Source organism: Phaethon aethereus (assembly GCF_964289735.1).
Source record: "Phaethon aethereus genome assembly, chromosome: 3".
Lineage (NCBI taxonomy): Eukaryota > Metazoa > Chordata > Aves > Phaethontiformes > Phaethontidae > Phaethon > Phaethon aethereus.
This window is the reverse complement of record NC_138576.1, coordinates 46981946-47006891: the sequence shown is the minus strand read 5'-3', so window position 1 is coordinate 47006891 and position 24946 is coordinate 46981946. Positions and strand designations below refer to the sequence as shown.

The 24946-nt window shown below is 44.4% G+C and overlaps 1 protein-coding gene across 1 annotated transcript; it reads left to right on the top strand.

Annotated features, from left to right (window-relative positions):
- Positions 1–348: 348 nt before the first annotated feature.
- On the top strand, positions 349–23548 carry FAXC (failed axon connections homolog, metaxin like GST domain containing; the record flags this gene model as incomplete). The annotated part of the gene is made up of 6 exons (XM_081997702.1): positions 349–899; positions 1348–1483; positions 6992–7188; positions 14379–14596; positions 21519–21635; positions 23265–23548. The coding sequence occupies exons 1-6, from the start codon at positions 625–627 to the stop codon at positions 23546–23548; spliced, it is 1227 nt and encodes a 408-aa protein (XP_081853828.1). The 5' UTR covers positions 349–624.
- Positions 23549–24946: the final 1398 nt, after the last annotated feature.

Genomic DNA, 24946 nt, shown 5'->3' with positions numbered 1-24946 from the left:
GTTGCTCAGCCTGGAAGAGGCTGAGGGGAGACCTTATCGCTCTCTACAAGTACCTGAAAGGGGATTGTGGTGAGGTGGGTGTTGGTCTCTTCTCCCAAGTAACAAGCGATAGGATGAGAAGAAATGGCCTCAAGTTGCACCAGGGGAGGTTTAGACAGGATATTAGGAAAAACTTCTTTACTGAGAGAGTGGTCAAGCATTGGAACAGGCTGCCCAGGGAAGTGGTGGAGTCACCATCCCTGGAGGTGTTCAAAAAACATGTGGACGTGGCACTTCAGGACATGATTTAGTGGGCATGGTGGTGTTGGGTTGATGGTTGAACTTGATGATCTTAAAGGTCTTTTCCAACCTTAATGATCCTGTGATTCTGTGACAACGGCTCCGTCCCGAGCGGCCCTCCCGCCCCGGCCCGGTGCGGAGCCGCCGCAAGGGCAGGCTCGGCCCGGCCCGGCCCGGCCCCTTCCCCTCCCTTCCCCTCCCCGCTTGCGCAGCCGCGTAGCGAAGGCTGCGGGAGCTGGGGGAGCTGCCCGGCGGGGCGCGGGCCTCCCCGCCGCCGGGGCTGGGTAGGGCAGGGCAGGTGTGGGGCTCCGCGGTGCGACGGGGGATGCGGGGCCCGGGCGCAGCATGCTGTGGGGGGTGGGCCTGGCGGCGCCCCGCTCCTGCGTGGCGGACCTGAGCCGCAACCGCAGCCTGTCGCTGGGGTGGTGCGCGGGGCCCGAGGAGCCGCCGCCCGCCCTCTATGGGGGCGAGATCGTCGCCTTCCCGCTGGCGGGCGGGGGCGCGGGCGGCACCATGGCGGCGCTGGGCTCCGACTCCTGGTGGAAGAAGACGCTGTACCTGACGGGCGGCGCCCTGCTGGCCGCCGCCGCCTACCTGCTCCACGAGCTGCTGGCCATACGGTGAGGGGGGCGGCGGGGCCTGCGGCGGCGGGGGGAGCGCCGGGACGGCGGGGCCTGCCGGGGCCGGGCGCTGCCCGCTGAGGAGGAGCGGTGGAAGCGAGGGGTGCGCTCACGGCGGGGCCGAGGCGACGCTTACCCGGGGGCAGAGGGCGTCGGGGCCTGCTAGTTTGGTTTCTCTGCCTCACCGTGTTTTTGCCATTTACCCTTTTTTTTTTTTTTTTTTTTTTTAAATATTCTTTACCGGTGTCGGGTGCAGGCTGAGCCCAGCCTGCCGCCCGAGCGCTGCTCCCTGGATCTGCATCCCGTGAATCAAAGACCTGCAGTAGTCCCTTAGCGGTCCTCGGTGTTGCTTCGGCCAGGATGTCTCCTTTGTGTATTTAACGTGCTGATGTGTATCGTGTGCCTGTCCGTTTTTTTTTTTTTTTTAATTCTATTTTGTTTTTGACAGGAAAGAGCAAGAGCTTGATTCGAAAGATGCTATCATATTGCATCAGTTTTCAAGGCCTAGCAATGGTGTTCCAAGTTTATCTCCCTTCTGTCTGAAAATGGAAACTTACCTGAGGATGGCCGATTTACCCTACCAGGTACATTATGCAGTTTTCCTTTACCTTGCAGCTGACTAAAATTGCATGCAGTGGCAAATAGGCATCCTGTCTCTCTTCCCCCTCAATCTGTCTCACCCAGGGAGATGTAAATAAACACCTACAACTAGGTGGGTACACCAGCACTTCTATGACTCCAGTTAAATTTGGTTTATAGCCTTTAAAGATATGACTTGAATAACATGGGTCTGGAACAGCTCTAGATTTAATTGGCAAAGCTGAATTTATGTGAGAACCTATCTTGGCTGGAAATGCTTAAGTGGGAGAGTAGTCTGGAGTTTATATAATGCTAAATAACATGCCAGAACTAAAACGTAACATCTTTGAATTTCACCACGCCGAAGAGATCAAGATTAGGCAGATGCAGCTTATTTTCACGGAGGGTTTCTCGCTGGAGCTTTACCGGGAAGATGTGCTTGCCTTTTGCTTCACCTTCTATTGCTGGTGCTTCTCCGGTGAAGGAAGACAGGATTGCTTTTAGAGGTCATGAATAATGCTCCTTAATTGTGTCTGTGTGCATCCCATGCCATCTTCCTTCAAGGGACAAAGCCTGAGCTACTCTGGTGAATGAAAGCCAGGAGAGAGAAATTTGAATCTAGCAATTTTGCCTGTTAGCGTGAAGGTTTAGTTGTGACGCCATGAGTCTGGCGTGTGTCTTGTTGTGTCAGCAAGCTGTACAGCATGCAAGCTCTTGGAAACACGGGACGGGGTTTCTTTTCTGTTTTTGTAAAGCATTGAGTGCATTTAAGATGATACAACTGTGGTGATAAAGATAACAAGGATCTTAGGTAGAAGAAATGTGTCTCTTCTTCTCCCCCTCCCTGCCCCGTGATGTAAATTTGGCATCTTTCTTTGTCTCAAAGAGGCTGAGCTGTGGGTAAGTTGCATGCTCACCTCACATGGGTTCAAGTCACTTTTTACTGCTGCATACCAAGGTGTTAGGAAGAACGTTCAGTTTATGTCCTGTGTTTTACAGAGAGAAAACAACCATATTACAATGTTGGTTTTTTTACACGTTTGTGGCTGATATTCATTCGTTAGTATGCGATTAAACTCTATGTTGGAAGTGAAAGAAAACCAAATTACTACATTTTACTTAAGTCTTTAAAACCTTGAGTTTAATGTTCATTATCTTGAGATTTAATGGTACTTCAATCATATACTGCAGAGCATTAAAGAGGGAGATTTCCATCCTCTGAGATGTATTTTCCTCACTTAAGTTTACAGAACCTGCAAGATACTGAAGTTTGAACGTGTCATTGGAGCAGGAGCACTTAGTGCACATTGCTTCTCCACTTAGTTTGGGTCAAAATTGCATGTTTGAAGGGAAAAATATTTTTATGAGATCTGTTTTCTTTCTAATGGCAGTTGATATGTTTCAGAGGTTTGTGATGATCAAAGTTGCTCTGTTGGAGAGTAGTTAAAGCAAACTGCAGTAGAAAAGATGGTTGTTGCCGGATACGGTCACTTCTAAAAGGTAACACTGCGCATTTATGTGATTCAGGTTGGAGTTGTTTAGACAGCTCATGCTGAGTAGAAGTGAGTCAACCAGCTTTTCGGAGAGGGGGATTTACAGAGGATTATGCTCCCCTCTCTATTTTCTGTACTGAAGGTCAGCATTGCTTTTTGGTGTTGGATCTCTCTCTATCCCCGCGCGCTAGGTGTGAGCACACTACGCTGGCGCAGGTCAGCCAGACCACCAGAAGCAACAGTCCTACCTTCAGCGGTTCCCTCTTGTCCCTTCCTGCACATGCTTTTCTGTGCCAGATCAGGCTGGGCCAGAGCTGGCCTAGCTGGAGCCATGAAGGTTTAGTTTATTTGGTTTTAACCCAGCTCGGTTCCCCACATGTTCCACGTTGCAGGAGCAGGAATGGGTCCCGCGGGTGCTGGGAATGCCAGGTTGCTGCTTTTAGCCATGCTGGCGTATACAGGCTTACGGTGTTTGTGGGGTTACCAACCCTATGTAGGGTTTTAGAGGTAAGTTTGGTGGAGCTAAGCTTATGAGCTGAGGATGCAGCTTTATTTCCGGAAGAGGCAGATTCTCTTTTTGTCTTTGTGTTAGGAGTACAGTGCTGTGTTTGGCGGGCGGAGGAAGGTACGAATGCCACCGTGGGGTTAAGTGGTAGGAGAGCAGGAGGTGGCAGGAGGAGACCCAGCAGGCAGCGCCCTTCTCAGCTGGAGTTACAAAGTTTGCTATACTCAGACTACCTGGAGACATCTATTTTGTTCCCTTGTGGCTATGTTACTTGTAGGACGCCATAGGTGACAGAGACATCTGATGGTCCCCCCTCCCCAGCGGGGAGTATACACCCCCCCAGTGTGTATAGGGCGTACGGCCAGATGCAGGAGGAAACACCTCATTTCCCTGCGCGCCCGTGGAGGCCGCGATGGAGAAGCGGTGGCGCTCTGGGTGGCAGCTGGTGCCTGGGCTTGCCACTGGAGACTTGCAGTGGTCATCACCTTCCCTGGGAGCGGCTGCTGTGGAGGGGTGGTTGTGAAACAGGGTGAAGAAAAGTCAGTGGGGTGGTCAGACTGCTTTTACTCTTTCGATTCCTTGTGTTTATACTTTATTACAATGCATCAGACTATGGAGTAACGTGCTGTGTGTTATACAACATGCTTTAATGGCCTGTGAGAAGTGGAATTGGGTGACACATTCCTGCGTTACTCTCATCTGAGTTTCTCCCAACAGATGTGTTCTTGTAATGTGTTTACGTTTTCCTGAAGCTGCCTTTCTAGGTGCGAGTTGTCCGTCAAAAATAATTTGGGCAGCCCCATCCCAGCAGAGCTGTCATAGTATGTAGCTGTTTTTTCAAAAGGTTTGATGCTGTTCTTGATAAAACTTGTTTTGAAAGAGCCCATTCTATGTGCTTGTGGAGATCTTTTGGCTATTTCTTGATTCCCTCATGAATATGAAGAGCTGAGTGTTGAATATGAAGAGCTGAGTGTTTATGTAATCTGGTAAGTCATTAGCACAGCAGAAACATGCTGTTTTCATGCCAGGTCTGTGAAGATGGTGGCCTCCTTGGGAGGATACATAGGTAAAAGTAAAAGCATAAGCAGCAGTAATTGAAAATGTGGAACCTAATTTCTTCTGGATAGTACTATAAAATTACCCCAGAAGTGCCCTATGCTATTCTGTTTATAAATTCCTCTGTAAATGAGGTTCTGGGGACCTCTTGCTATTGTTGCTCTGCAGGCTGCAGTTTGGTTAAATGTGCTATGAGGTACGAGGGGATGTTTTGTGTGGTTGTTTTTGTTTTTTTTTTTTAAGTGATAATACCGTAGCATTTCCCTGCTTTGCAGCTGGAACAATTTTTAAGTGGAAAATTCATAAATATTTGATGGCAATTAGTAACAGTCATAAGGATTCTGAGATTTCAAGCCTAAAAATACTTGTTTGAGAACAGTGGACGCAAGAATAGTTTAATAGATTTGTCAAGAGACTAAGGTTTTCTCAGGTCATTGAAAGACGTTTCTTATTTTGTTTGATAAACTGTATGTAATGAGACATGAATATCCTGAGAAGGCTTTTTTAAGTTTAGGTAAACCAACGTTTGTGTAGGAACTTTATCTCTCATTTGTTTTTTTCAGAGTGCAGTACTAACAAATTTTTATGCAGTGTCTTTATATATGATATATATGTGTGCTTGAAGAAATGTGCAGTTGAATAATAACTTACTTTTTTTTCTGGCTTGCGAGTGATGTGGATTACAGTAATTGCAATATGTAATAATTCAATCCAGTAGCTTCTGCAAAGCATCAGTGTTTATGCACAAGAAGAGAAATCTCATACTGAAAGGGCCTAGCAAAGATGAAGCCAGCAATTCTCAGTGCCGTATAGACACACTGTGTAGTTCCAGAAAAAGCTTATGAATCTGTAGAAAATTCATAACGAAAACTCATTGGAAACCTATCAGACTGAGTGCTGAAAGAGCCTTTTTGATGAAGGAAAGGTCTGGAAGGTGGAAGGATGGGGCAGTGCTTTTTCAGTTTCAGGTGTTTAGCAGTTTTGAGAGTTTCTCCCATGGACCAGAGTAATAACCCCCATGTCACTCACATGTGCAAGAGGGGTGGATTCAGTTGCTTTATTCACCCATGTAGGGATGCAGTAGATGAGACATTATGTAATCCCATGTCCCTACCATGCTATTTGTTTGGGCAGAAATCCCAGAAAAGGCTACAGCCAGAAGGCATTGTTTTCCCAGCAGTGTTACCCATTTTGTCTGTTTTCATCCACAAGGGAAGAGCCTCTGGGAATGGCCGCGCATTTGTGGTGCTTTGCGCGTCCGCGTTTTGAGCGGTAGGCAGGATGCTGTGCTTTCAGACTGAGCTGGAGGCATGTTCTGGTGTACATGCTCCTTGCTGCAAGAGGACCTTAATCCATCTGTAGTGGATTCAAGAGGGGTAAATACCTGAGACCCAAACAGGTCAGTCCAGAACTGCTAACCCTAAACCTCCAGCAGCTAGATCCTGAAATGCTCAGAGTGACTGCTGGAGACCGAGTGCACAGCCGTTATTGTGAGCCTTTATGGTTTGGCTTTCTGAGCTAGGATTTTACATTCATTAAATAACGGAGCATGAGGATGGGAATCACAAGAAAGGAAGAAAGTTCTGCCTCGTGTCTCAGCCTTCAGAAGTAAGAGAGAATTGAAGTCAAATGTCTGATCATGTTTTGAAAGCCAACAATTGCTCTCGTGTTTGTCAGATGAGACATAAATGCTCTAATCTCTGTGTTTCACCTCCAACTGTAAAATGGGGAAAACATGTTGCTGCTTCTGCATGAGTGTTGTGCTAAGCAGATATACCGGTATTCAGTGATGCACTAGTGCTGTACTGGTGCTGGGCTTTTGGAGACCCAAGTGTAACAAGTGTGTCTGTAAATGTATGAGATTGTTAAGTTAGGAAGTTGCAGAAGCATATGTAAAGGCAGATTTTCTTCCCGCCCAGTGAAGGAATGATATGCCTTTCATTACACGCTTGTGACTGTGCGTGTTTTATCCTTGGAGGTAATGCAGCTGTCTGAGATAGGTAGTGAATTAATCTTTATAAAGTACTTTTACGTGAAAAGTGCTGCTCTGCGCAAGAGCCAAATTCAAGTGTCAGTCCTGTCATTCAAAACTTGTTTAGAGTAACGGACCCAACCTTATGAGAGATCTGAGAATCTCCAACCCTTAAATAACCTGGGTATTTAAATAATATTACATCATGTGCCATCCTACATAAAAGTGTATAATACCTTGTTAATAATTGGAAATACACCTTGGAAATAATTTTATCTGAATTGTCAGAATAGGGTAAAGTTGTTGCTCTGATAAAACAGCTACCACTAGTCTAGAGTATTAAGGTTTTTTTTTTAAAGTTTGTTGGATAATGATGCCTTTAAAAACAGAAAAATATTTTAAAAGATTTATTCTCGTTGAGACAGAACCTGAAGGGCCTTTTTTGACTGTACATTTGTTTGTTTACTTGCTTTTTTTTTTTCCTTAGAACTATTTTGATGGAAAACTTTCCCCTCAAGGGAAAATGCCTTGGATTGAATACAATCACAAGAAAGTATCTGGCACCGAGTTCATTATTGACTTTTTGGAAGAGAAACTTGGAGTGAATTTAAACAAACACCTTGGTCCACATGAAAGAGCTGTTTCCAGAGCAGTGACAAAAATGGTGGAGGAGCACTTCTACTGGTAAGCTTTCATGGTGAAGCTGGCTGTGTTCTTAATGCTGTTGGATCTGCCTATGTGCTCGTGCCTGGACCTGAACGCTTATTTTCTCTTGCAGAAAGCTTGGGTACCCAATTACTAATTTCGCAGCTCTCTTTACCATATAAAACTGCTGCTTCTTTCTGCGTACGCTAGTAGGAGCCGGGGGTAACTCCCCTGAGAGTTGTAGTGTCTTGCAGGCAAGGTAAGGCGTCAGGCCCTTTGCCTGCGGCTTTGCAGAAGGCAGCAGCAGTGGGCTGTTCCTCCGCCCTGTTTCGTATGACCTCTGTATAGAAACAGCCTTGTTAATAAAGACAAAAAAAAAATCAAGATGCCTGAAGACGTGTGTGGTTTGGGGGGACAGACAGCCAGGGGACACAATTCGCAATTCAGCGTTTGGAGTGAATCCAGGATATTGTGTTCTTACAGTTACTGATTTTAATTATCTGTGCCTGTGATTACAATATGAATTATTGCCTTTCCTGCAACCCAGGATACTCCTGTTAATATGTATTGCTGGCGACACTGCCAGTTGATAGGATGCAGTATTAGTCACAGTATCGTGAGAAGCTGTAGTAAGTATACGAATGGAAAACATAAATACAACATTGCTGGTAGTTTATGCATTTTACTGACACCTTTGAAAATAATACCTGTGATTTTCCTCCCCACTTTACATTTCAGTCCTTTTTCCAAGTGCCCTTTTCAGTCTGGATTCATAGAAGTAGCAGGTGGACATGGCATCTTGGATGCTGCATTGGCTGCGTCAGCAGGCACAAGGCTTTTTCCCAATAGTTTACTTTCTAGCATGCATTTAAGTCCTTGCTGTAGTAAGTGTTGCATTCACGTTGACTTTTTTCCTCCAAAAAAGGTGTGATGCAAATTGAATGCATTTACCTGCTTTTTCTTTTCACCTTGTGATTGAAGATGAATAGCAACGTGCATACATATAGTTCTTCAAATAATTTTTAGTGTTTCCTGGGAACAATTTTAGCGTTCGGTAGGCAGATTTAAATGATGTGGTTTAGAAATGTAATCCCAGCCTTCCATGAAGTGTGACCTTTGCCAGTTATACCTATCTGCAGCCTCAAAAATCTGACTCAGGTGGCCTGCAAATGTGATTTTTGTTTTGTTCTGTTTTGCTCTGCACCACCCGCCCCCCCCCCCCCCCCCCCCGCAATTACAGTAGCTGCCAAAGGGGAGATCAGGCCTTTTAATCTCCTAATGCTCCATCTCCTTGCTTTAGTGTTCGTTGTTTTGTGGTCCATAGACTTAACTGCTTTAAGTGTATCATTACTGATGTCAAATGGCTGTAGTTGTCTCAATTACAAATCGTGCTTTCCGCTGTGAAGCTGTTGTCTGTTCATCCAGGCTCCCTCTGAGCTGGCTTGGCACTGCTGGGCATTACAGAGGGGGGCATATGGGACAGTATTGCAAATTCAGGTGCTAACCCAGGGAGGTGGCATTGAAATGGGTGGACGAAGCTAGACCCAAGTAAGAATAGAGAAGTGTGTGCCTGGCTATATATCCCTGTTGCCTGCCCTGTTTAGTCATGCTAAAACATGGGCAGGCATGCTAGCATTTTTGCTGCAGTGTAGTAGAACATCCAACTGTAGGTCTTATTGTATGTCCCTGCTGTGTGGTTGTACCAGAGGCTTGCTATGTTGGTGAGGTTACACCATGCCAGTTCTCTGTACTAGGCAAAGCCTGAGCTATGAGGCATCACAGTTGTGCCTGCTGTAATTACTGGATAATAACTTTGACCATCCTGCAGTTACGCTAAAATAAAATCGGGCTTTAGCTGTGTAGGACCGCCTTTCTCCCTGACAGCACTGCATCTGTGGTTGTGGGATCTCTTGACATAGGTCCTTGAACCTGTCCACTTACCACCAGAAGGTTAGGGTTTGTTCATGGTATCTTCAAGTTCCATGGTAAGGAATTTCTAACAGTGATCGCCTTTCTGCAGAATAAGGTTATAAAATCAAGCCTCCAAAGCAGTGATATAAAAGGTGATTCATACCGTTTCATTGCCAGCAGCTTGCAAAGTAGTTTCATCATAAATAAGTAACACTGTAGTACATCTATCGAACAAAGCAGCAAAGTACATCCTGTGGTGTACTGTCTCTGGATGGAGCTAATCCTGGTGGGTGCTCAGCATCTCCTCCTGAGCCGTTTTGCTTTTGCTGAGGTAATTGCTCATCTTCACCAATTAGTGCCTCTTAGAGGTGGAAGTTGTTGCTCTGGCTGGAGTTGAGAGCAGTGCAGGACTGTGGTGAACCTCAGCCCTAGACACTCTGCCTCCAACCCAGGCTGCGATTCCTAGCAGGGATCAGGCAGAAAGACAGCAAGCGAGTGAGTGTTCCTATTTTGTTGCCAGGATTAGAGCGTATCTCCGAGAGGCACAAAACTGATTTGGGTCTGGCACTGGAGCTCCTGTTCCTGGGGAATGCCATAACTATTAGGCTTTTGCCATGTTTAAGTTGGCAAAAGAAAAAACGCCTGCTAACCTGAATGGGTGTCGGGCCAAGTCAGCAGAGAAGAGATGGGAGAGGACCAATTTTGTGGCTCTCGCCCCAGGTCCTGGGTCCAGTGCAGACCTCTGTCATCTGCTGAATGTTTGCCCTGGGTCACCGCCACTGCCTGCAACTACCCGTGGGCCCTCAGAGACCCGCGGGACACCCACAGCCATCTTCAGGATGCATTGAGTTTTTGGTATATCTGCAGCACGTTCATGGGATCGGACCTCTGTGTAAGATGGACTGGACGGTGTCAGATTCTCATGTTCTTCTGGCACTGGCATCCTGAGCTCGGTGGCACTGCTGGCATTCAAGCCAGGCAGCTCCTGGTGCCTAGAAGGCTAGCAGTTGCTGCGAGGTGCTTTTTGGCACTTTAATCTCAGGAGAGGGATCTCAGTGAGATTGGGTTGGTGACACTAATGTGCTTAGTGAGAACCTAAAGCCTTGGATATGCAGCTTAACCAAACTAACCTGTTAGTTTAGCTGTATTGTCAAGCACAACTTTAGTGATTTGTAAGGGGGTGTGTATATATACATACACATACATATATTTCACACATTTCTTGCTTTGTCTTTCAAGGAGACCATGTAAACATCGTGTATGTGATGAGTGCTTGAAGTACAGGAAAAACATAGTATGAGAATACAGATGAATCTGACTTTGTTCGGTATTCGGATGTGCCATGTATTAAACATAAAATATTTTTATAAAATATGTTTAAATACATAAAACCAATTATAAGAGCGATGTCTCTCCTGCTATTAACAATAGCTTCAAAGCCAGTTGCTCTGGGAAAGTTGCACAGCAGGTGGGATTTCTACAGCTGATTGTGGAATTAATTCATCATAATCCTTTTGTATATCAAGAAATTCCACTCTGCACAGGTTCAGATAGGAAAAATAACCTCCAGTTCACATCCTTGTGAACACTTCCCCCTTGCCTTCATGTTCAGACAGTTTGGGGATAATCAGGCAAGCCGCTGTTGATGAGTCACTTCTCCATCTCTGCTCCTGATTTATGTATTGAGGCCAAAGCTGCTGTTACATTTAGACTTCAGACTTGCTTCACCCCCACAGCATTGCTCTTTAATGCGTGATTGTTTTATTTATACTCTTACGATTTGTACAGATGTGCTGGCACAAATGGGAATGTTAATGTTTCCCAAAATGCTCAGTTCAGGCTAATATTTAAAATAATTGTGTTGCCCTATAAATACTAACTGTAATTTAAAATGTGTAGTTATGCTGAAGTACCTTATGTAGACTACCTGATTTCTGGCATTTCCTTACCTTTTGTAATGTTGATATTACTCCCAGCAATGTAGTCTGAGGAGAGGGATGATGGATGGGATTAAATGCAGAGGAGCATGTTTTGGTAGGAAGCACAGATTAATGAACCTTTGAATAGGATTCTTTTAACAAAGTGCTTTTAAAGCCGGTTTTAAAAGTGTTTTTAACTGTCTCTGAATCTGAGCCTACTTTTTTCTTTGTTTTTGCGTGCTCAGAACCATAAAATCTTAGAAGTAAACTCTGTGGTTGTTTATTTAGCTGCCTTCGTTGCCCATGTAAATTTGAGGTTTGGGACATATGACAACTTTACTCGTTCAAAGTGACAAGCAGATGTTTTGAGATTGTGCTTGACAGATTACCCTAAGCCAGATTACCTAAATCCTATGCAGTTTTGCTCTTCCTGTGTTGCTGTCCTGATCGTTAAACACTTCATCTGATCTCTGCCTCTTCCAGACCCAAAGACCTTCTCCACCACAGCAAGCGAGTGCTAGGCAAATGTATTTTTGCTTTAAAGTATAGGCTAATTAGCTTTGTGGGAAACCTTGTTCATCCTGTCTCATGAAATTAAAGCCATCCTGGACATGGTTGATGATTCTTGGTGCAGTGCCAGCTCGCTGGTGTGGTTACAGTGACCAATAGTGATGGCAAGTCCATAGGGCTGAGTTAGTCTTGTGCAACTGGTGTGACTTTTAAAAAAATTCTGCCACAGAGTCTCCTCTCTTCTTTTTCTGTTCTGTTTTGGCTTCTTTTTCTACTTGTCCCTCTCTGTGGCCAGACCTGTTGTCCTAAAGCAACTAAGTTGTGGTGCAGAGTTGCTGGCTGAAGCTGATAAAGTCCATGCTGGGGAAGGAGGATCTTTGCACCAGTGCTCTGAGAGAGCAGGTTTTTCGTAGCTTATTCAAGTAAATAATACAAATAATAACTTACAGCTATAGATAGTATTTGTAATTATTTCCCAGTGTTTGCATCAAAACCAGAGCTTTTCTTCTTATTCAGAGCTGTGTCTGCCCAAGGGACCTCGTCCTTTCCCAGGCCCATGAAACGCGACTACTGAAACGTTCTGCTCTGCGGAGTGCCCTTATGCTTTCAGCCCAGTCTTCTTTTCATCCTTCTTAAATCCTTTGTTCCTGGAGCAAGGCAGTTCTGCACCGCATCTTCTAGCCAAAATGAATACTTCTGGAGTTTCAGTAGCTGTTTACTCCTGTGCTCGCTGGCTTCATGTTGCCCCTTCTGTACTGGTGCCTCTCACTAAATTTGGCTTTGTTTCGAAATATGCCGTGCTGAAAGCAGCACAATGACTTGAGTTGATCCATCCATTTTGAAAAACAAAGCTAGTGCAGAACACCGCAGTTCGAAGAGTGGTGCTAAAGCATGTGAAATGTCAGCGGGACGCTTTTGTCTCATTAATACAGTGCAAGAGGTTGTGGAGAAATCTGTTGAGGATAAAAGCCATCAGAAACATAGCAGGTGTGTTTTTATTCCTCACTGTTCATGCATTTGCAGCAAAACCTGCATATGCCTCACTGTTACTGACTTCAATGAAGTCAATTTGAGCAGAAAGCATTGTCTTACAGTGGACAATTTTCAACAGGGTTAAAAAGTCTTTCACCCACTCTGTTGGGAGCATTCTAAATTTGAGCTGTGAGTGGATTTTTTTTTTTTTCTTCAGGTGTTATGCAAAATATTTGTCTTTTACTTTGTGTTTCATGGTGTAAACATAGTTGTTCTCTGACGGTAGTGCTGAATTCAACTTCTGCTCCTGACATACAGGAGTCTGATAAAATGTATGTTAAAAAAAAAAATTCACAGTAGTTCTCCAGGAGATACTGCTTTGGTTTTTTTTTTCCTTCTTGACTTAGGCGACCCATATCAGTGCTAAGGAAATTATGTGCAACTAGAAATATGTACAATGATGATACTGAAGTCATATTCCAAACAAAAAAAAATTGAGTTCTGATCATATTGGAAATGGGAACATTTGATTAGTTAATTAGTTAATATTTAATATAATTTCGTACATGAACTTGCAACTTTGGATATTTCAACTTTTCAGTCTAGCATCAGTAGTTTATCATGTCTCAGTGAGCCTGTTTTCATATGATCTCAAATATGTAAATGCACTTTTAGATTTTTCAGTTTGGGAATTACTACAAACATAATGGAATATGGGTATCAATTCCCAGTGTTTCTGAGACCCTGTTGGCTTCATATGTTTGTCATGTCTACTTTGAGGTGTCTTTAACCCTTTTCCAACATCCTGTGAACTTGGTGACAAAAGTCATATGGTCTTTTTGGTTTCTTCGTAATGTCAGAAGATGCTAGATATTAAAAAAGTTAATGTTTCTTCTTTTCATAAGTTTATTGAGTAGTGACAGCAACAAATTGATTTTTTTTGTTTGCCTACAATATTAGTAAAGAACAAAAATTCACAGAATCACGGAATCACTAGGTTGGAAAGGACCTTCAACATCATCAAGTCCAACCATTAATCCAGCGCCACCATGTCCCCTAAACCATGTCCTGAAGTGCCACATCCACACGTTTTTTGAACACTTCCAGAGATGGCGACTCCACCACCTCCCTGGGCAGCCTGTTCCAATGCCTGACCACCCTGTCAGTGTCCTAATAGGACAAATTTTTATAAAAAGACCTTTCACAATAATATGTTTGCCATTCAATAAAGCTGAAATACAACCCGAAATACAACAGAGTCCTTTAGAAATGCGTGTCTCATAAAATCAACATTTTGAAGAGAGGAGAAAGTACAGGAAAAAAACTAACCCAATAACCATCACCCCTTAATTTTTTAAATTTTATTTTTAACAGATTGTGTCATTGTTAGTTTCTGAGGAGAGCAGAGATCTTCTGAAAAATGACTGCTACAATATTTACGTTGGGGCAAAGTTACTGCTTTGCTAAGTTTCAGCAGTATAGAAAGCAAGGAGAACAGGTTGGTGGGAGTGGTTTCTTTGTGGTCTGTTTGTTGTTTTCCCCAGTTCTGTGCAGTCAGTCATCTTTAGTTAAGAAATCCTTTTGGTACTTTCGGCACAGCATTTTGTTAGTGAGTTCTGCAGAATTCTGCAGCTTTTAATTTTTACTTCAGTGTGAATCTCATTTTATCATGAAGTGAGTCATGATTTACTGAGAGAATAACCACTGGGCAGTCTGCGTAAGCACTGCAAAGTCATTTTTCTCTGCTGTCACCCTGAGTTGCATCTGGGTCTACTATTTACTGGAAACTACCTCTCCATCAGGGCAGGGAGCACTCAGCGTCAAAGCTCGCTGCCTAACCTTCGTGTGATCCTTTGCAGGGTGGTGATGGGATGTCTGGTTATTGCACTGCTATAACTTATTTTCACATCCTTCTAGGACATTAGCTTATTGCCAGTGGGTGGAAAATCTTCATGAGACACAAAAGATGGTTTCACTCTTTGGCCCCTTCAGCGACTTGCTGAAGTGGATCCTCTGCCATCTGACCAAAGGGATCGTGAAGCGGGAAATGTACGGCCATGGCATTGGCCGCTTCTCGGAGGAGGAGATGTACACGCTGATGGAGAAGGACATGCGGACTCTAGCAGGCCTCCTGGGTAATGTACAGCGAGTTACGCGTGTTCTGTTTTTTCACAGCCCGCTGTCCACAGGATGAAATCGACTGCACACGCTTCCTGGCAGCTTGGTTGCGTACACAAATAGTCTCATTTTGCCAGTAGGTAGGGTCTGCACTGCTGTTGTCATGCAGTGCTGCCCTCGCTCTGGCAGGAACAGTGTTTCTTCCCCTGCTGTTTGCTACCAAATTGTCTCTCTAGAGGGGTAAGTGGCTTTCTTCTCTGGGCATTGGGTGTGTGTATCTAGAGGAGCAGAACATGACTTGTGATTTTGGAAGAGCATTTTGCTATGTGAATTTAGGAAAATGTAGTGTTTAGTTCTGCAAACATTCTACTTCTGTTTTGGAGGGTCTCATTTTTTCTTCATGGGACTCATAGCTGTTTGATAGATCGTTATGAGGCTGCCATTTGAAAACCCTTTGCAAATGTTATTTTGGTGAGCTGGACTTTGTTGTATTTGGTTGGTGTTAGCAGCTTTATTCAAACCTGCTAGTAGGAGATGGGTCTGTGTTGTCAAAACAGATGGTATTAGGCTTCTTGGTTGTTGTAGGGTTAGTCTTAAAGTTGACCTCACTTAGCTAGAACCACAGGAGCCCCAATTCTGTTATGTAGCTCAGGCTGAAATCTGCACCAGAGCTGTCTACAGCTGTGTTTCTTGCCTTGCAGTCTGCTGAGAGCTAACCATATTGTGCTTCTATGTAAAATTTGCATTTTGAGGAATTGGTTTGGGGCAGATTGTCGCTTCCCTTGAGCTTGTGTCTCTCTTGTGCAAGGAACGAAGAGAGATGGTACACAGCACGGGTTCATGAAAGGCAAGTCCTGCTTGACCAACCTGACTTCCTTCTATGACCAGGTGACCCGCCTAGTGGATGAGGAAAAGGCTGTGGATATTGTCTACCTGGACTTTAGTAAAGCCTTTGATACCATCTCCCACAGCATTCTCCTGGAGAAACTGGTGGTTTATGGCTTAGACGGGTGTACTCTTCACTGGGTAAGGAACTGGCTGGGCGGCCAAGCCCAGAGAGTTGTGGAATGGAGTTAAATCTGTCTGGCGGCTGGTCACAAGCAGTGTTCCCTAGGGCTTGGTTCTGGGGCTGGTCTTGTTTAATATCTTTATTAATGATCTGGATGAGGGGATCGAGTGCTCCCTCAGTAAGTCTGCAGATGACACCAAGTTGGGTGGGAGTGTTTATCTGCTGGAGGGTAGGAGGGCTCTGCAGAGGGATCTGGACAGGCTGGATCGATGGGCCGAGGACAACTGTATGAGGTTCAACAAGGCCAAGTGCCGGGTCCTGCACTTGTGTGACAACAACCCTATGCAATGCTGCAGGCTTGGGGAGGAGTGGCTGGAGAACTGCCTGGCAGAAAAGGACCAGGGGGTGCTGGTTGACAGCCGGCTGAATATGAGCCGGCAGTGTGCCCAGGTGGCCAAGAAGGCCAACAGTGTCCTGGCCTGTATCAGAAATAGTGTGGCCAGCAGGAGTAGGGAAGTGATCGTGCCCCTGTACTCAGCACTGGTGAAGTCGCACCTTGAATCCTGTGTTCAGTTTTGGGCCCCTCACTACAAGAAGGACATTGAGTTGCTGGAGCGTGTCCAGAGAAGGGCAATGACGCTGGTGAGGGGCCTGGAGAACAAGTCTCATGAGGAGTGGCTGAGGGAACTGGGGTTGTTCATTCTGGAGAAGAGGAGGCTGAGGGGAGACCTTATCGCTCTCTAGAACTACCTGAAAGGAGGTTGTGGTGAGGTGGGTGTTGGTCTCTTCTCCCAAGTAACTAGTGATAGGACAAGAGGAAATGACCTCAAGTTGCACCAGGGGAGGTTTAGACTAGATATTAGGAAAAATTTCTTTACTGAGAGAGTGGTGAGGCATTGGAACAGGCCGCCCAGGGAAGTGGTGGAGTCGCCATCTCTGGAAGTGTTCAAAAAACGTGTGGATGTGGTGCTTCAGGACATGGTTTAGGGGACATGGTGGCGCTGGATTAATGGTTGGACTTGATGATCTTGAAGGTCCTTTCCAACCTAGTGATTCTGTGATTCTACCTGTGTGGCTGCTTTGTTCCTTGTTAGGATTGCTTTAAAGAGGTGGCTGAGTGGAGGACAGGAAGGATGTGTCCCTGCCCTGGACTCTGGAGGGAGGACATATTGCACACGCTTTAAATAGATGTGTGGAGTGGATGGAGGGAATAAGGTGAGGAGAGCCCAGCAGAAGGCAGAAACTGAGTGCTTGCTGAGAAAGGGAAGGAAGAGAATGGGAATGAAGACAGATGCTTCTGCACTTCCGAAGTCTTTTGGAAAGGCAGATATTTGCAGAGGACCTAGATGGGGCTGTGCAGAGTTTTCTGTAACTTTGTGTTTTGAAACAAACCTGCTCAGTTGCAAGGTGAAAAAAAGACACATGGTGCATGGGCACAATGGACTAGGGGGATATTTCTTGACAGCTCCTCTTCTGTTGATGCTTTCTCATGCAGTGTTTTGTTAACAAAAGAAAGTTACCTATTCTAGTGTGTCTTCAAAGAAAACCTGGTTTTGGAGCTTAAGAGGTCCCTTTTCTTTCTGGGGGAGGAAGGGAGGGAGCAGCTCACTGTAGAAGAGGAGGTCTGGGCACATCTGCTGCAGAGCTGTGGCCAGCTCGAGGTGCCCTCAACTGTGGGACTGCTGTTGCCATAGCTTCAAGGTTGGCACTGCATGGCTCCACGTATGTTGCTGAGAGGAATGGGGTTGAGATGAGAGGTGGAGCAAGTTCAACCTATGACTTGGGAGCTCAGCAGAGCCCCCTGGTTCTGGCTAGACAACACTGGCAGGCTGAACGGAGCAGCAGTGGATGTGTCTATGCTAAAGTCAACCCTGTCTGCCGAGAGCAGACGTAGCCTTCAAGAGAAAACTAAAACATCTTCCTGAGTACCTGTAAAAGTCTGCATCCTTCTATCTCTGGAGTCCATACTGACACTCGGATTTGTAAAGTTTTGAGTTCCAAGGGATCACTAAGTCATCTAGACAGAGCTCTGTGAATCGGACTGCTTGGTTGCTGTCTTGAGGCCTGTGTCTTTTTTCTGGCTGAAGTGTGTCTTTCTAAAAAGGCGTGCAGTTTTAATTATGAGATTTCAGCAGGTGGAGGTGCCACCACTTTCATTAGTAATTGGTGGCAGATGTTAATCATAAAAATCTGTTCAAAATCTGACCTGTTTCAAATTGGAATTTGTCTAATTTCAGCCTGCAGGCAGATGTTCCTCCTAGCTCTTCCTCCCTCCCTGGGTGGCCCAGGTCGTCTCCTGTGAAGGTGAATGCTATCATCAAAGAGTCTTTTGTTTTTGGTGGGGAAAAATCCTGGAAATCCTCAAAGATAAGGTGTTTTCTTCACTATATCAATTTTTTAAATTGTATGATACATATGTTGTCAGCAGGAGTTTTATTTTTACTTCCAGATTATTGATAAGAATCTTGTACCTTTTGTGCTTCAAAAAGCCTTGATGGGCATCTGCTGTATTCCTGTTATTTTACTACATTACCAGCTGAATATTGTACATTTTTTTTTTTCATCTTCCCCTCTGAAACGGATATCAGATTAGTCAGTGTGCAGTTACATGAATCATTATATTTGCCCTTTTCATTATTGATGTGTTTGTCTACTTTTCTGCAATTGCCATGATTTTTCATTAACACCAGCATGCTCAGGTTTTTTCCAGCCAGCTGTTCATGGTTGGGTCTAGTAACTGTGGCCTCCACAAAGTATCCTGGGATGGGGACAGGAGGTGGGATGAGGACTTCCTTCTCCAGCTTGACTGGAGACTGCTGTTTCACAGGGGGAAGGAGAAGGCAGTTAATCAGCCTGTTGCCCACACAAAAATCTCGGTGAGATTCCTACGTATATGTGCCCATGTATTTTCCCAGAAGAGGAAGTAGTTGGAATTTTGGCTGTTAATTAGAGAGCAATCTTGAGAGCTTAAAAAGGATGCCGGTCATGCAGAAGAGCTGTGCATACCAAACAGTAGCTGTCAGTCATCAGGCATATCAGATTAATTTAACGCTCCCTTTTTTTTAACAGAGACCATTCACATGTGAACAAGAATAAGTTTTAAATTCCAAGAGCTGCTTCCAGTGAATGATAACTTGGCAGCTGCCAGGTCTTGTGGCACTCATTTTGACATTCCCAGTCACATCTTGGGTGCTTTTTTTTCTTTCTTTTTCATTTCTGAGAATCGTTTTTCCTTCTCCCGTGTACCTATTTCCCTAACAGACTCCTCCGGATCTCTTATAATTGGAACTAATCAGCCTGCCCCGTTGGTACCATCTTGCTCTCTATCCTGCAGTCTTTAAACCACGAATGTAATTTCCTTGTGTTGCAGTAGTTTTCTACTGCCTGGTGGTAGTGTAAGGAAGTGGGGGGAACTGGGCATATGAACTAGCAATATATAAAAATATACATTTAGGTAATTATGTAAAAGATGAAAGTGAGGGAGCAGTGCCCATAAATCTGTTGGTACCCTCTCAACTGTCTGCCTATGTCAGGCTTTTGGGTAAATGGGGATTTTGAGCAGGGAGTTGCAGGGCAGCAGCTGTCTGAACAGGCTTTTGAAAAGTATTTGATGTTTTGTGGAGGGCAGAGATGCTCAGAGCTGAAACACAGAGGTGGGACTAACCCAAATGTTAGCCTCTAAGGCTAGTGGAAATGCCCTGCAGCAGCCTGTGTGGACTGTACATGCTGCTGTGGAAGGGTGCCTGTGGAACGTCCTGCCAGCCCTGCATCCCATAGATCTGTCTCTTACTGGAGTTTCTTGACCTAGTGCTGAAGTAGATGCTTTTTGATCCTCTGGTGCCTGCATTCCTAAATAGCGGAGCTGTGTGCTCTCAAATCCCCAGGCAGTACAAATTTGATCCAAGTTCAGTGTGACCACGTGATTGCATTTCTCTTGGATTAAGCCAGGGGAAGCAGCAAGGTGTTTGAGATTATTAGCACCATGGCAGCCCCAATGTGGTGGGCGCTGTGTAATCTGGCATAAAACTAGACACTGAGAGATGATACCTGGTCTGTCAGAAAGTCTTCTGCAAAAAAGTCACACTGGAGGTTTTGGGAACAAATTGGAACTGGTAGAAAGAAATGCACATGGGGACTGTGTTATGCAGTGCAGGGTGACCTAAAACCAGTTTTACAGTTTTATGGAACCACTGCTCTATTTCCTCCTCTTTCCCTTCATTTCCACACAGCTGAAGGTGCAAGTATTGTGCCTGCGGAGCCACTCTGTTTGCAAAGGAGTGGGATGGTTCAGCCCTCACTCACTGCCTGCCATAGTTGTAGCAAGATGGAAGTAGCAGTGTTGCTTCCCAGGAGAACATCGTTACGGATCGAGTCTCAGACCCAGTTGTATGGTGCTAAATTTCAAGTGTTGTCATATAACTGTGGTTTGGGGACCAATTTTTCAGCTGTGTTTGAGATTGATGAATTCTAGGCATCACATAAATGCTGAAAAGACACAACATTTACCCTGCACATAGTTTTCAGACAGTAGGTTGATGCAACTGTGAAAGAGCTTGGGAGAGTTAACTCTGTGTTAAAATTCCATCTGACATGCTAGAGGATGTTATCGTTACCAGTTATTATGAGCAGTGCTTTGCTACACTATAGTTGGGAGGGCTGATAGCATTTGTTGTACTGTGCTTTGGAATTTGCTGCATTTTACTGCTGGACAGTTTTTCTAAACTCACTCAATAACCCTAACATTTAATAACATGCTGAATTACAGGGAGTTTATATTGGGCAGAGGAAGAACATCCTGAGGAGATGGGATAACTGGATCTGGAGAATTAAATTATGTACCACATTTCACAATGTTTATGTATCTTTGGGCCAAGGCAGGGACAGTGCAACCATCTAACTTGACCTCTGCAATACCACATGTTTCACCTGCATGCCCTGTGTGCGGTCTTTGCTCTAGGTCTCTTGCCTGTGATGAGGAAGTGAGTTTATTCTGGATGTTTCTTTGCAGATGGTGACTTTGAAACATGATTTTCTTCCCTGTCTTATGTAGTTATCCATCTGTTTGTGCTGTGGTGGCCACTTAGTACCATCATGGCATTGGGGTGCCCAGAGAGGTAAGCAGAATAGTGGTGTGGAGCAGACACGTCCCTACTCTGACCTGGGCCAGTCCCAAGCAGCTGCTGTTTCACTTGCCTGCCTGCGTGCCTGATGTGCCTCTGTTTGGTCCCTGCCAGGTAGAAACCAGTTTTTGGGGGTGGGAGCACCACACTGGTATGTGAAAAGAGCTGTTCACTCCTGCCTGTGGCTGTGTCCTCCTGGAGGTGCAGGTCATTTCTGAGTAGTCGCTGCCAGTCTGACTGGTGCATTGGTTTCAGCCTGAACAAGTGGTGGGAGAGGAAAGCTTTGTGTACGACTTTCTTTTTTTCGCATGTTCAGATGAGTAACCTGAAACTGGATCTGCAGGCATGAGAGAGAGAGAGGGTGACCAGCTTCTTTCAGCAAGTGCATTCATGATTTTGAACCATGGTTGAACAATTTTGTGTTTGTGCCAAAGGAGCAATTCATGCTTTTAGGCACCTCCTGGTTGCAGAGAAGGTTTTAAATGCAGCAGAACTAGTGCAGTGCGTATGCGCCGCTAGCTGTGACAAGTGGAGGAGGTTACGTGGCCGGGGGTGGCTCTGTAATTGGCCTGGTTATAGAAGCGGGGAGCACAGGGGAAGCTGCAGTAGCAGATTTCACCTGCTGGACACTAGTAAACAGCTTTTGAACCATATTCAACATTGAGTCCCTGGCTTTGAACCAGTGAACCCTTTCAGCGAAATGATTTCAGTAAAAAAAAAAAGTGCTAAAGATGTAGCCAGGGAAATTTTTATTTTTCAACTGAGGAGAAGTGACATCCAGTTGAGAAGTATTTGCTGTTGTATTTACAGGTGACAAGAAGTACATCATGGGATCAAATGTTTCCACTGTTGATGCCACTGTCTTCGGGCATCTGGCACAGGCAATGTGGACACTACCAGGGACTCGACCAGAGAGACTAATCAAAGGTAAGAAAGCTTAAGTGATGTCTGAAGAACTCTTGGTGGCATTTGCCATGTTTAAACTTGGAGCACCTTGTAGGGACATTTGAAGACTGCAACAGCACTTCAACTGCATCGCAGGCTGTTTTTGTCTTTGATGTAGCATTTGTATCCTATAATGTTGTTTCCTCTTAAAACTCTTGTTTGTTTTCTCCTTGATGTTCTACACGGTAATTGTTTCTATTCCTGCACTTGATCTTTTCCCTGTTTAACATAGCAAAGACTGAATGCCTCTAAGGAATGAATGCTGGGTAAAGTATGAGAAGACAGAAGCACGATCATAAGCCAAATTCTGCTGAACTGAGTAGTTTCATTGACGGTAGAACTGCAGGTGCTGTTGTCCCACTGAAATTACAGCCTTTGCTGTTACTGAAGATGCTGGGCAAGGAAAGAGTCCAACCTGACTTCGGAGTCGCTGTGTTTTTGCATGAATTGGAAACTAGCATGCCCCTCCCCTCCACACATTTTTTTTTTCTTTTTCTCTTGTGGGGTGGTATAGGCATGTGAAAGTATCTTTGCATCCCTTTTCAGAATAAAACCACACAGTATGAAAAATGGGAAGAGCTAAGGAGGAAAATGATGTGAAATAGGTGTAAAAGGAATGAATCTGACCTGTAGATCTACTCTGTGCAAGAGAGAGCTACTAAAGCAACAGTTAAGAGGCATAGACTTGCTCATTATTAAAACTTTGAGGACAAAAATACTTGAGATGAGGACATTAAGTATTGGCTATATGCTTCTTCCCCAGAAGCATATAGCCAATATGCTATTGCTATATTTTTGAATCGTGGATAAAATTCTGAAGGGTCCATGGCTTTCAAGAAGGAATACTATGTTTGTTGAACTAATTTGTCTCTAGTGAAAATAAATAGATGGTAATAGATGCAAATACCCAAGCAGTATGGATGACTCTATGTACCCATCCACCTACTCATGCTATTCTGAGTGCAAGTTTCACATACTCATTCCCTTTAATATGCTATTATTTCTTTGTTCTTTGAAGTTTTTTGTAATTTCTTCTCTAAGCACACTCTAAGCATACATGTATGTAATAAACATAAGGCATAAGGTACTAAGGCTTGAGACGTTAGAGATGAGCCAGTGACCATATAAAAACTTTTAAATATGAAATTATCTTGCAATCAACGCTGCCATCTGGTGGTGGAAAACCCAAATTCACTGTATTTTAACAAAAAAGTGTGTTGTCTATATAGGATCAAATTCTGTCTTTAGAAAGCAGGTTTCTGCAAAATAAGCAATAATTTTACTATGAAAAAAGTACAGTATTAGTATTTTGTCTCGATTTATTTCTGTAGAGGTTGAATTTGGGATAGTTGTTTTGCTACATGCATTTATGTTCATCCCAGTGTAACCCTTCTTATTGTATGTAGGTTAAAAATACGTCTTTTAAGTTACATGAAAGTTACAAAACAGAGCTGCGAAGAGGATTGATGGGATCTTGGCATCTTGAAACCTCCTTGGAAGGAAGCTGCACAATTTGTTTCCAAACAGTGTTAATGTCTTTCTGCATCAGCAGGTAAGTTAGAGCATTACTGACTGGATGTATTTACTGGAGTCTGTTGTGCTGTGTTGCAGGTGAACTGATTAACCTTGCTATGTATTGTGAAAGAATAAGGAGGAAATTTTGGCCAGAATGGCACCATGATGATGATAACACTCTGTATGAATCTGAGGAAAGCAGCGAAGCAAGCAAGACTTACTCCCCTCTGCAGGACTTCAGTTTTTATTCAAGGACAGAAACGTTTGATGAGGAAGGGAACAGTATTTCTCAAACGCCTGACACAGATTACACTGGACACTCCCTCTTTGATTCGGATGTGGATATGGATGAGTACAGAGATCATGAACAATGCAAGTGATGTGTACAAGCATCTCCCATTTTGCAGACAAGCTGTTTCTTGGGATCAGTCTGATTTATTTTCTCCTTCAGGTCAGGAAGAGGTTTATATCACTTTGGAAGACACCATTGTGTTTGACTCAGCTGTCACATGCTACCTGGACTATTTCAACCATATTTCATTTTGTGTAACTGTTCAGGTGGAACCAAGGTAAACAGTTATTTAAAACACACATGGGGAAACTGTAGGTCCAGAGGGCAACAGGACCTTTCAATCTACAGTTTTGTTCATGCTCAAAACCTGATCCTGCGACCAGGTGGGACAGACCTCTGGGAAATGGAGCATTCATCAGAGCTGGTTTGTGTTGATATATTACCTTTACAGAATAGGTTGAGGACAAAAATGGAAGAGGCATGACTGGCACACCTTTCTCCCATGGAAGAAAATGATTGATGCTGTATTGATTTGGTGGAGTTTCGGGGGGATTTTATTTGATAGCTACCCATTTGATAGCTGCCCATACTCTGTGTGCATATGTTACTACAGTGTCTGCAGGAAAGAACTGCTCCCAGTTCTTTCGCAGACAGTCAAGGAAGGCAGGAGGAAAGCATATTCCTAGAGGAAGGAGCTTTTTAGTGTTTCTTGTTCTTTGCAGAAGATTCAAGCATCTACTCTGGAATATTTTTATTCAGAAGGGAAATGTCAGTTTTAGTGTATGATGTCCCAAATACTCATCTGGAATGTGTGTTGGCCAAATTTTGGTCTGTGTTTTTGTATTAGTAGTATTATCATCATCATCATCATTATGTGTTTACTTCCTGCCACTGGCTGTTGTCAGCTATTGCTAGGCAAGGCTAAATAATTGGGATTTATTACTAAAAGTCTGGTGTGTCTCAGCAGTGGGTGCTTTGTGCTCTTTACCAACGGATGCGTCAGACTCATGAAGCTTGCAAAGTGATTTGGGGTATTTCTAGGCATGGGATGCTGTGTAAATGCAAAATGTTGGGCCAGGCAATCGAATGCTTTAGAGGTGTCTGGGAAGGTGCTTTGGTGGGTGCTGGGCACAGTCCCTAAAGCCAGTGCGTGGGAGGCAGTTGAGATAGGACAGCTGTCAGCACTGCCATCCATGGGGATTTCCAGGTGCTGAAAACATGGTGAGAATTGATTCTAAGGTGCCTTTGCCAACACATCCATGAATCTGGAACCCCAAATCCAGAATGATTGCAGAGGTGCTGACATGCTCCATGTTTGTGTTTCCCTAAATGCAGATTAGAGGTGAGCAAGAATCCATTGGATTTACTCACCACTTTGAAGGTAAGCAGGTACATCAGTGTTGCTTGGCCATAACTACTTGGTTTTTAAGTAGGGGTAGAGCATATAGAACATATAGGCAGCTGTGGTATTTGTAAACATACATAT